At 46.2% G+C, this 12,295-nt stretch overlaps 1 protein-coding gene across 2 annotated transcripts in view; it reads left to right on the top strand.

Annotated features, from left to right (window-relative positions):
- The window catches only part of LOC138917096 (cytoplasmic FMR1-interacting protein 1), an 87,581-nt gene that overhangs the window by 70,704 nt on the left and 4,582 nt on the right, over positions 1-12,295 (top strand). For both annotated transcript variants that reach the window (XM_070231677.1, XM_070231679.1), the window contains exons 24-26: positions 5,575-5,718; positions 9,036-9,126; positions 11,154-11,284. In XM_070231677.1, the coding sequence (XP_070087778.1) occupies positions 5,575-5,718; positions 9,036-9,126; positions 11,154-11,284 (366 nt within the window). The remainder of the gene's footprint in view (positions 1-5,574; positions 5,719-9,035; positions 9,127-11,153; positions 11,285-12,295) is intronic.

The following is a 12,295-nucleotide window of genomic DNA, read 5'->3' as shown; positions in this document are numbered from 1 at the left end:
CTGGGAGGATCTGGATGCTGAGAAGGGACCAGCCCTGCAGAGGGGCCTGGAGGCCAAGGCTGTCGGGATGGCAGGCAGTGTGGGGCATTCAGGCCCCGGCGAGGGGCCAAGGCCTGAGGCGGGTCAGGGAGTAGGCAGAGAATGATGCCCGGTAGAAAGATGTTATTTTAGGCCAGGCAGGAGATGGTGGCTTGGACCACATGATGTTGACAGAGATGGAGAGAAGTAGATGGATTCAGGGTGTATTTTAGGGGTGGACTTGACTGAACTGACTTCCGACCTGGAGATGGAGGGTGAGGGAGAAGGAAGACCCAGTGCTACTTCCTAGGTTCCTGGTGGTTAGGGAATGGAAGTGCCACTTTTTGAAATAAGAGAGGGCTAGATTTGAGGAAGATAAAGGCAAGAGGCCTTCATCTCAGGGCCTGTGTCCACTCCCCTTCCTGGGGCTGCCCGCGCTGCTGTGAGGAGCGAGGACACTGCCCTGCTAAGGGTCCATTCAGCCATAGCCAGGCTGGCCTTGCACCATCTCCCATTGGCTGAGGTTGGGGCGGGGACACCGGAAGGGTGTGGGATGGGTTAGGGGATCATGCGGCTCCCCTCAGTTAGTGTCAGGGTTTAGCTGGCTGTTCCAAGCCTTGTGATGATGACCAAGAATGAAGAAGGCTAGGTGTCACTGTCCCATCTGCTGTGTTCTGGACAGAGTGTCATTTTTTAGTATTAAGTAGTGGTATTCTTTGCACTGATATCAAGTTGCAGTCACAGTCTCAGGGTGTACTCAGCAAGCATTTCCTGGGAGTGTGCTATGTCGCAGGCTATGCTGGCCTCAGTCAGGGAACAGAGTTCTTGGCGCAGCAGGAGCTGGGTGTAGGCCTTGCTCTGGAGAGGCCTGAAGGCATTGGCGAGGCCCCCACAGGCACCCAGGAGCCAGATAGCCTAGGCTGGACAAGGGAAGGGGCCCCCATGGACCCCATGGGTCTGGGCGTATGGCCAGCGAGGCCTGGAGGGCGAGAGGGAGGCTCAGGTTGGTGAAATGCAGGTGGGGGCCTGACGCCTCTGCCCTCCTCCTTCCTCCCTCTTAGCCAAAGATTTCTCACCTGCATAGGGATCCCCAGTGGCTCCTGCCTTAGAGAAGGGAGGTGGGAGATGAAAGCACCTTCACTGGGAGGCCCCTCAGGTTGGACAGATGACACTAGCTTGTGGTGGGACATGAGATCCAGGCAGTTACCAGACTGCCTCTTCTCCAACCCTAAGTAACACCCATACTCTACGGACCCCATTCTCATGCTCTCTGAGCTGCTGGTTGAGTGAGGCTGGCAACAGGGATAGACCCAGGTGCACCCATCCTGTCTTTCAAACTGGGGATGACAGAGGCCAGGATGTAGATTGAGAGCCAGTGGGCTGCCACCCCAACACAGCGTGCACCAGTACACTTTCTAAGGTGCCAGCTGGATCTGAGAATTAGAAAAGGTGTTGCTAACCCATTCTTTCCTGATTCTCTGTTCCTTAGAGTGTGAACCTCTCATGTCCGTCCTCTGGGTTGCCCGCCTGCCTCACTACAGACGGTAGCTTGAACTTGGCCGTACTGGGAGCATTTGCAGCTTGGAAATGGGCAAGCACTAGAATCCAGGCTGGTGTGTTGGTGCACACTGCACACCTCTCTGCCCCTCGGAAAGGGTGTGAGTTAGATTATTTTTAAAAGGATTAGAATAAGTGCTCTAATGCCCCTTTTCTGAAATTAAAATATAGTGCCTTACCTCCTCAGAACTAAAAGAAATTTTATGTAATTTTAGAAGTTAGGACTAGAAAGTTTGGCAGGTAAGATAGAAATTTCTTGGGTTTCTGCTAACTAAAAGATTTGCTATGAAGTTGGCTTGGCTCTGAAATTTTTAATCCTGCTCTTAGGCATGACCACAAAAGAAAGTTTTTATTGCATTGTAATAAACAGAAGTGTCCATGGGAAAGAGGAACCAAGAAATGAGGTGGTTCTTCCCTTCTCTGTCCTCCAGTTCCTCCCCTGCCCCAGCGTTTGGAGAGGATAACAAGCAGTGAGGAAAGGTGGACGCTGGTGATTGCCCCCTTGATCTGCACAGCATCTAGCCATAGGGGTGTCAGGCCAGCCTCCCTCTTGGTCTCGAAGGGGTGGATTCCTGGCTTGTGTGGTTGGTTTCAAAAGAAGTTCCCCTCCAGCACGGTTGTGTCCATCCTGCTGTGTCCATCATCGTATTAAAGGCACAGGAGACACATTTTCATTCTGCAGGGTTTTCCTCCAGGAATGCAGGGAGACGGCAGTGTTTCAGCTTCCCATGTGGCAAAGCTGTGAGCCCACAGTTTCTGAGTAGCCCGGGGTCTGCATTCACATGTTGTGTGTCCACAGGGGCACAGACACTTTTGGAGCAAAGCAGGTGCCCATTTAGGGGGAAGGAAAGATTAGATGAATTGGATTTGATTGTTCTTTCTAAAGCAACCAGACGTGACTGAACTTGAACTTACAGATTTCAGCCTTAGTTTGAGAAATTATGATTGTGTCATTTTTATTCTCATGACCTAAACCAATATTTTTGTTAGATTATTTGGACTCTAACAAAAGTTTGGATGGGTGACATTGATGTTGACTGTTCATCTTATATGACACTTTTTTGAGGATCAAAAAAAGGCGGAACGCTGAAACATCATGATATCGGAGTTGAATGTTGTATTCGAAGGACAGTCATTTTATTTGAAGTGCTCAAACCTGTCAGCTGCATGTCATTTTGCTGCAATATAATTTATAGTGTTTGTACCTGTGAGATTATGGAATACCCAGGAATCCAATCAAAAATCCAACTAGTTCTTTTTTTTGTGAATGATGAACTAGAGCTAGTGTCTTATGGAAATAAAATTGACTTAGATGAGTGGTCCATTTATGGCATTATCTTTTTGGTTCTTGGTAATATCACCACTCTGAGTGAACTCTCTTCAGGACATCACTGATACTCTTTCCTATAAGGTAAGTAAGACTGTACCCGATTGACAGTTGAAGTTGCACAGCGTCAAGTGTGTTAGGGAACCCAAGGCACACAACTCATGAGTCTGGAGCCCACATACTCCGGTTTCCAGGCAAGGCCCACGTCTCTGCATCAGACATGGCCAGCAGTGTTTCTTGAACTGAGCTGTAAGCGTGGATGTCCAGAGTGCTTCCCTCCTCTGAGTATTTTACCATGTAGTATCTGTAGGTAGGTCCTCCTCCCCTCCCTCTGAGTAGTTACATTATTCAACTTGTGTTGTCCCTAGCATCTGCCATCTTTGGGATGAGTGTAGTTCGCAGGGAAGTCAGACACTGGCCGAGGGGCCAGGAAGCAGGTATTATTGAGCCATAGGCCCCAAGCAAGTCAGGGTGACTTTCCAAGTGAATTTTCTCACTTGTAACCTGAGGCTATTGGATTTCAGTAGTGATTTTTGTGTTTTTCTTTTCAAGCATTAGAACTTATTATCAAGCAAAAACCTCACACAGAATCCCAGCACTTAAAGCACAGTGTGGTGCTTAGAGGAGGCAGTGGGAGGCAGTATGTGTCTGACCCAATGATTGAAATATGGTCCTTTCAAGTGTGATACGGTCATAGGAGTGGACATGTGACAGGCACTTTGCAGAGCTTCTGTGGTTCTCAGTGTAGCAGAGGAAATAGCTAAGATAATTATAAAACAGGGATGTGGGAAATACAGGGACCTAAATGGAGGTAAGCTTGGTATACTTCACTCAAAAAGTGGTAATATGTTGATAACAGTAGATTGTGATAACTTATGTAATGCATAATGTAAGACCTAGAACAACCACTTAAAAGATGTGTGCAAAGAGATACTGTCAAAAATGCTATAGGTAAATCACAATGGAATTCTAAAAAATGTTTAAGTGACCCATAGGGAAGACAGGAAAATGAAACAGAGCCTACTTAAATATTAAGAATTATATGTAAGTGTATTAAATGTAAGTGGTATAAATAAAAGAGAGATTGGCAGAGAGAATTAAGAAACATGACTGTACACGAAACTCACTTAAAATTAGTGATATGTGTAGGGTGAAGGAAAACCGATGGAAAAAGATATACCATGCAAACATTACTCAGAAGACAGCAGGAGTGACTATGTTAATACAAGATAAAGTAAATTTCAGAGCAGAGACTATTACCAGGGACAAAAAGGGACATTACATAATGATAAAAGGGTTAAGCCACTGAGAAAATATAGTAATCCTAAATGTTTATGCTCCAAACAACAGAGCTTCAAAATACTTGAAGCAAAAACTAACTTAAGTGAAAGGAGAAATGAACAACTCCACAATAATAGTTGGGGAATTCCATGTTCTTCTCCCTTAGTAATTGATAGACTAGGTAGACAGAAAAATCAGCAACAAAGAACTGAACACAATCAACCGACAGGATATTACTGACATGTATAGAACACTCCACCCAACAACATCAGAACACATTCTCTTCAAGTGCCCGTGGAGCATTCCCTAAGATAGACCATATCCTGGGCCGTAAAGCAAACCTCAACAAAATTAAAAGAATTGAAATCAGGGGCCAGCCCCATGGCTGAGTGGTTAAAGTTCTGCACACTCCGGTACAGCAGCCCAGGTTTGTGAGTTCAGATCCCAGGTGTGGAGCTACTCCACTCAGCAGCCATGCTGAGGAGGCATCCCACATGCGAAGTGGAGGAAGATTGGCACAGATGTTAGCTTGAGGCTAATCTTCCTCAAGCAGGAAAAAACAACAGATAGGCAATGGATGTTTAGCTCAGGGCGAATCTTCCTCACCAAAAAAAAAAGAATTGAAATCATACAGAGTGTGTTCTCTGACCACATGAGCTCCAGTTAGAAATCAGTAACAATAAGATGACAAGAAAATTTCCTAACACATTTCTAAAATGATCCATGGATTAAGAGGAAGTGTCAAGAGAAATTTTTTAAAAATGGCATTGAATTGAATGAAATGCAAATATATCAAAATTTGTGGGATGCAGCTAAAGAGTTTCTGAGAGGGAAGTACATAGCACTGAATGCATATATTAATGATCTCCCTGCTGAGTATGTGTCCGTGTCCTTAGATGAGCTTGGAGGTTCCCTCCTACAGGAGACCATCCTGACTACCTTTCTCAGTTGCCCACCCTGCAGGGACTGCCGTTCCCAGCTGCCTGTACATCCCACAGAAGGCAGCTCCCATGGCCTCATCAGGGTCTGTCCTTGGGTGTCTCCCCCAGTAGATTGGAAGCAGCTCCATGGAACAGCAGTGAGGCTCTAAGATGTATTCATTTCTCATTCTGGGACCTCAAAATGGCTTCTTTAAAACTGGCAGTTTAATAAATGTTGAAAAACCAAACTGTTTTGTTTTCTTTGTTTTAGCAAGCTTGCTTTTCATGTCTTCAGTTTGAAGACATAAATACTAGTAAAGGCAGTCTAACAGATTCTCTGGATCTCTCCACCTAAGGGTGCCGTGTGTTGAGTGCATCTTTGCATAATAATTCTTTATCTTCATGAGTGTGTAGGGACCATGTTGAGGACTCTGGAGATTTCATCAGACACTTATGTTCTCTATCCCCCAGGCTTTGAACTTGGCCTACTCTAGCATTTACGGCAGCTACCGGAACTTTGTGGGACCTCCGCACTTCCAGGTCATCTGCCGGCTGCTTGGATACCAGGGCATTGCAGTGGTCATGGAGGAGCTGCTGAAGGTTGTCAAGAGCCTGGTATGTTTCCCTCTGATGTGCTTCCTTCACCCAGTGAAGGGTTCTGCACCCAATTCCAATGTAGAGAGGGGGTTTTTCACTCCACCAAGCAATTCTCAGACACCAGCCGTGTGTCCTACAGTTCAACTCAATTCTGACACTGTCCACCTAGAGATAGCATCAGATCCTAAAGGTTAAAGCTCAGTCCTACAAGACTGCCCCTCTTCCCCTAGGTGCCAATTGCAAGTCCAGGTTGTCACCTTTGCCTCTGACTGACTGGCTGTAAATCAGAGATTTCTACAACCCCCTCCTTGGGTTTGATTAATTTGCTAGGGCAGCTCACATGACTCAGGAAACTAGTTTACTCACTAGATGACCAGTTTATTACAAAGGACATTAAAGGATATAAATCAACAGCCAGATGAAGAGATAGACACAAAAGAGCTTCAGTCTTCATGGAATTTGGGGCCTGGGACAGTGGCACATGGAAGCATTCCGGTTCCCCAACCTAGAGGCTTTCTGAACCTTGTCCTTTTGGATTTTTTGGAAGCTTCATTACATAGGCATGCTTGGTTAAATCAATGGCCGTTGGTGACTGATTCAACTTCCAGTCCCTCTGGCCTCTCTGGAGGCCTGGGGATGGGACTGAAAGTTCCAACCTTCTGATCAGGTGGTTGGTTCTCCTGGCAACCAGCCCCAGCCTTAGATGCTTTCCAAAGTCACCTCATTAACATAACAAAAGATACCTTTAAGGCTCACTTAACTTAGGAAATTCCAAGGGTTTTAGGAGTTCTGTGCCAGAAAATGGGGACAAAGACCAAATACATGTTTCTTATTATAAATCACACAAGGCTTTGAATTCACTGAGATAGAACAAACCAGGGAGTCTTTGTATCTGGACTGTTCAGTTTAGCTCCAAACATACACAGTTTGATTTCTCTCCCATCTTTCTTAATTCAAGAGAAGATCCATGTTATTTTAACTAAGTCATAGAAAAAGTTAAGTACTGTTGATGAAAATAATCCATCAGCAATCTATAAATGAAAATTTGGGAGAGTTTATTCTGAGCTAAAATCTGAGGACCATGGCCCGGGGCCTTTCTTCCTGACGGTAGAAAGGGCACCAAAGAAGTGAGGTATACAGAGTGGTTATATACCCCCAAAGAGGATCTTTCTCATATGATTGAAATGTCCCTTTCACAATAGTCACGAGACTGCTCTGTCAGCACAGCGATTGATGGACACAGCAGGTAGGTCTGCTGTCTCTGTGGACACAGCAGGGTGGCAGGTCTGTTGTGTCAAGCTGGGTGGTCACAGGTGAGCTGGGTGGTCAAAGGTGAGCATAGCAATCAGTTCCTAGCCTGAGGAAAGATGCTTATCCTTAAGAAAATGCCAATGTGGGGGAAGTTGCACCTTTATCTTAAGGCCGTTTGTTCTTGCCATAGTAAATGTTTAAAGCAGATATACAGTGCGTGCTCCATGGCCACCGCCAGGCCCTTTTTGAAAAAACAAAGTCAGGCCAAATTAGGTTTACAGCAAATGGCTTCCTCATATACTCCAATATATCCTATTGCTTGCCATTTCTATTTGTCAGTACCAAAATAGAGCCTTTCTTGTAAGAGAATATTATCCTTTATACGCATAGTCTCCCCTCAACTCCTTTTGTAAAGGACCACCGCTGTTGCCCAAAACTTGTAGGAAAAGACAGTGCTCTGGAGATGGAAGACAAAACAGAAACCAGGAGGGCACTATAGAAAGCCTTTGTGTTTCAGTTGGTGAGCATCTGGGAGGAGACAGTTCTGCGAAGACCCCTATTTTCATTTGTGAAATAGGAGTTTTCTTAAAACAAACATTTCAAAGAAACACTTATGCTGGGGCAAGTGGAGTCGAGCGTGTTGGCCACGAGGAGTCTGAGCTATTGATGGGGGAGGGCTGAGCAAGGGCAGAGGGGGCTCAGCTTTGAGGTGGTGGTATTGGCAGGATACCACTGCTGCTCAAAGGCTCCCGTTACCTTGAGAGAGCCAATTCCCACTTGTAGGGTGGACGGCATGTGCCCCTTTGCTGGGGGCTGGGGTGAAGTCGCAATGAAGGATTCAGATACTCGTCTGTCTAACTTCAGACTGAGGTGAGAAGTTAGTGCAGGAAAGTCTTTTATTTGTCCTTTTGAAAAGGGAGAGAGAGAATATTTGTAGGTTATCATGGATTTAGTTTTCTATGCATAATTTATTTCTGTTTTTAACTGAAAGAAAACTTTATAAAATCTCAATCTTTAATCTTTTTTTCCTTAATCATCTTTCTGTGACTGGGCCTCTTACCGCCCAAGAGGGGTTGTCTGCCTGCTGCAAGACATGCCAGTAGTCAAGAGGCAGGTGGTAGGAGAGAAAGGGTTTTATTACAGCTTGCTAGCAAGGAGAAAGGTGGCCGACTAATGTCCCAAAGAACCATCTTACAGAACAAGGACTACAGGCCAGTTATATATGGGGCTGGTCTCTGGGTTGGAGAGGCATCTGGTCTTTCTTAGTTCCTGACAGTTTTTTGTTTTAGTGGGTGTGCATCAGAGACTGGAGCAATGCCCTATACCCTGGTCTTTCAGTTGTCATTGACGGTGGCTATCAGCAGAGACTCTCTGCCCCAGGGTCATCAGATTCCTAAGGAACTCAAAAGAACTAAGTTATCAACTTATAGCAGCTGGGAGGGGCCATAAAATCTACACAACATGTCTGGATTAGTTAATCAGAGGTCATTCAAAGTTATATTATGGTTTCTTTTCTACAGTATGGCTTCGCTTATGTCAACTTTGTGTTGAGCCGGTATCAAGCCCATTTCTTTAATGTTCTTTATTGCCAAATATAGATTTTCATGTCTTTTCCATGATTCACATACTAGTCAAGAGGAAGCTTGAAGCAGAGTTTATGGCCACATAAGTAAAATAGCTATCCATCAGGAAGATGATACGATCATTAGCAGTGCAAAGCAAAAGCTGACAAAATTCTGAGAAGTTGACAAAATCTGCAACTGTGTAGGTCACGATCAAAAACCAATTAGAATACAGTCATGTGTTGCTTAACAATGTATCATTCTGAGAAATGTGTCAGGCCACTTGCCTCCTGAAAGGGACGTTGTGTTTTAGAACATCATTTAGTCAGTTGTGTCAAGTCACCCTGGTGGAAGCTGCTTTCTTTTTGTGGATGGAATTTCCTTTCTCAGCCAAAGTGATTCTCAGTCCTGGGCATAACCAGATGTTTTACTAACAGACTCTTTCTCAGAAGTCCCCGTGCACTGCCCACAGCCTCCAGGACAGTGGCAGCCGGAGGCTCACACAGCCTGTCTCTCCCACAGCTGCAAGGCACGATCCTGCAGTATGTGAAGACGCTGATGGAGGTGATGCCCAAGATCTGCCGCCTGCCCCGGCATGAGTACGGCTCTCCCGGTGAGCATGGTGCCTCCCTGGGTATGGTGGGGAGGGCGAACGTCAGCCCTCAGGCCACAGTAAAGAGCGTTACTGACATGGATCTCACCCGCTTTCCCCGGGTGGGAGGAGGCAGGAGCCCATGCAGAGCTTGATTGTTTCCAGTAGAACAAACAGACCAGCCTGTCAGCTGGGGCAGGTGTGCCGAAGGTGTGTTGGAGTCACCGTTTTGGGGGGAGGAAGCTGTGGGAGAAGCCAATGCCTCTTAGTTGTCGACGGGTAACAGGGCTCTGAACCCTGTGCCCCTCAGCTCCCCCACAACACCAGGACCGTGAAGATCACCAACCCAGGGAGGGGCAGGAAGCTGACTACCCAGTCCAACTGCTCTGCTGGGCTTGACGGGACCAGGCCTCAAGGGCGCCCCATGAAGGCACTGCTTTCCCACAGTGCAGTCTGTCCCTCTGTAGGGCAGGCTTCCCTTCTGGAGCTGTGGGGCTCTAGGACAGATGGGCCGTTCAGGGTGCCAGGCCCATGTGCCTCACAGAAGCTGATTGGGGCTATCCAAATAAACAGCCTAATGATCCCAGAAGTATTGTTCAGGATAAAATTGGACCATGGGAGCCCTTGTCTCTTAGGAAAACTGCCTTTTGTCTCCTATCTTATAACACTTTCCTGAAAGGTGGACAGCTGTCTCATTAAGTGACTTGGGTCCACTCATGGTCACCAATGAGAGACGTTCTGATGAGTAGTCGGCTGGTATGGCTGAGCTCCCAGGTGGTGCCCAGTACCTGCACAGGGCTGTTCCTGTGTTTGAGGACATGGTGACACGACCCATTGAGCCACTGTGAAGGGAAATAACCATTGGTGTGGCCTTGCTTAGGAGAACTTAACTTTAATTCATTGTCAGAAAGTAGATGAGTAATGCCGGGAAAATAAAACTAGTGCTCATATCCTGACTAGAGATGGGAATTTTAAATGTTGAAGATGAAGCCATTTAGGCCAAATTCCAAGCTGGTCTAGGGCAGAGCTGTGGACCGCAGGGCTGCTCGTCACATCTCTTGCCCACTGCCACCCGGTGTCGGCACAGAGGCTGGTATAGCCCAGGTACATGGGCACCACCTCGTGGGTAAAGCCATGTTGCTGACAGGTCCCGCTCATATGTGCCTGTTGGGGGATGACACACGTGAAGGAGTGTTTTTTCCCCTAGAGGGATGAGTTCACACCAAGGAATGTTGAGAACAGAGGTGTGGACATGGTGAGGAAGGGAGAGCCTCTCAGGCAGTCAGGGCAATGCGGGTCCTTGTGGAATGGCATTCAAGGCCCGACCTGTTGGGATGAGGGTTTGGAATCTGGTAGATCTCCCACTTTATTCTTCTCAGGGTTCTTCTGGCTATTCTAGGTCTTCTGCATGACCATATAAATTCTGGAGTCAGTTTGTGGATTTTTGACTGGGTCAGCATTGAAAGTATAGATCAAGTGAGGGAATATTGACTTTCTTTCCAGTCTTTATACCTTGTGTCTTTTCACGCCTTATTACAATGTCCAGGGCCTCGAGGACTATGGTGAAGATGCATTGTCTTGCTTTGGAGCTCAGGGAGAAAGCTTGCAGGTTTCACCAGTGAATATGCTGTTAGCCGCAGGTTTTTTGTAGACATCCCTGATGAGATTGACTACATCCCTTTCTATGCCTGTGAAGGGATATTGAATTTTATCAAATATTGTTTCTGCCTCTGCTGGAGATGACAGTGTGGTCTTTCTCATTTATTCTTGTAATGTGGTGCCTCCTTGGAAGATACAGCCTGACCAAGAAAGAAGCCCTGGAGCCGAGGCCCAGGGCCCAGGTGGTAGACAAACTACTGTTGCAGGGAAGATGTTGGGGTGAGGTGACTTGTGGTCATCTCCATAGCGGGCATGGTGGCAGTGTCAGAGAATGTTTTGTGGCTTGCAGAGGTCTCCTGGCTGTGAAGCCCAGGCTGGACCCTGTGCCCTGCCGAGGCTCAGCCCCTCCAACCTCTCCCAACCCCACCACTCACTCTCTGCCACTGCAGGCATCCTGGAGTTCTTCCACCACCAGTTGAAGGACATCGTTGAGTATGCAGAGCTGAAGACGGTGTGCTTCCAGAACCTGCGGGAGGTGGGCAATGCTGTCCTCTTCTGCCTGCTCATCGAGCAGAGCCTGGTGAGTGGGCAACCCGGCCCCACCCCAGGCTGTGCTGAGTCACTCCCCACAGGTGACAGAAGAAGACATCTTTTAGAGGCTTGATTTATTGGGGTTATTCATGGGAGTAAGGGGAGTAAGTGTTGTAAAGCCCCATTCTTTTTTTGTGACTATCTAGATTAATTTGAATTTGTTTCTGACAATTGAAAGACAAAAATGCAGTGTAGCTCTTCATTGAAGAATGTTTTACCATGTGAGCGTTGTAAAAATGTTTTATTATGCATATTTGCTACACGTAAGGTATAAAGCACGGCTTCCATGAGAGCTGTCTGCAGTGATGGAAAGTTCCATATCTGAGTCTGTGGGGCACTTGAAATGCGGCTCAGTGTGACTGAAAAACTGATTTTTAAATTTTCATTAGTTTACTTTTCAATAGCTACACGTGTCCCATGACTGCTGTGGTGGACAGCATAATAAAGTAGCAGCCCACCACCACTAAGCAATCGCATGGTGGGAGAGCCACTTTCTCCACTGATTGCCTCCTTGTGGTATCATTTGTGGCCGTCCCGCTGTCCCTTGTATGTCATGTCACCTGGCAGTTGTGAATTGGAAAGCCTAGTGAGTGTAACAGAGAATCTCATTGGCCTTCTCTGCCTTTCCCTCATGACCAAGGAGGTGGGCATCTTCGTTTGTTGCTTGGTTCTTCCTGTTTTGTTAAATGCTCTATTTGTGTCTTTTGCCCATTTTTCTACAGCTTGTTTATAGAAGTTCTTTATATATCCTTCATGTATTACACATATTGCAAATACCTCTCCCTGTTTGTGGCTTATCTTTGCATTCCAATGGTGGTGATTCGTCATAAACTGATACTCTTAATTTGAATGTAGTCTTTTTTTTTATGGTTAGCACTTGTATCTTTTTAAAGAAGTTCTTCCCTACCTAGGGATCATAAAGATATTCTTTTATCTCTTTATCTAAACGTTTTAAGTTTTGCTTTGTACATTTAAGTTTATAATCCTCCTGAAACTGGTT

Source organism: Equus caballus, chromosome 1 (genome assembly GCF_041296265.1).
Source record: "Equus caballus isolate H_3958 breed thoroughbred chromosome 1, TB-T2T, whole genome shotgun sequence".
Taxonomy (NCBI): domain Eukaryota; kingdom Metazoa; phylum Chordata; class Mammalia; order Perissodactyla; family Equidae; genus Equus; species Equus caballus.
The sequence above is the reverse complement of the archived record's forward strand: the minus strand, read 5'-3'. Positions and strand labels throughout refer to the sequence as shown.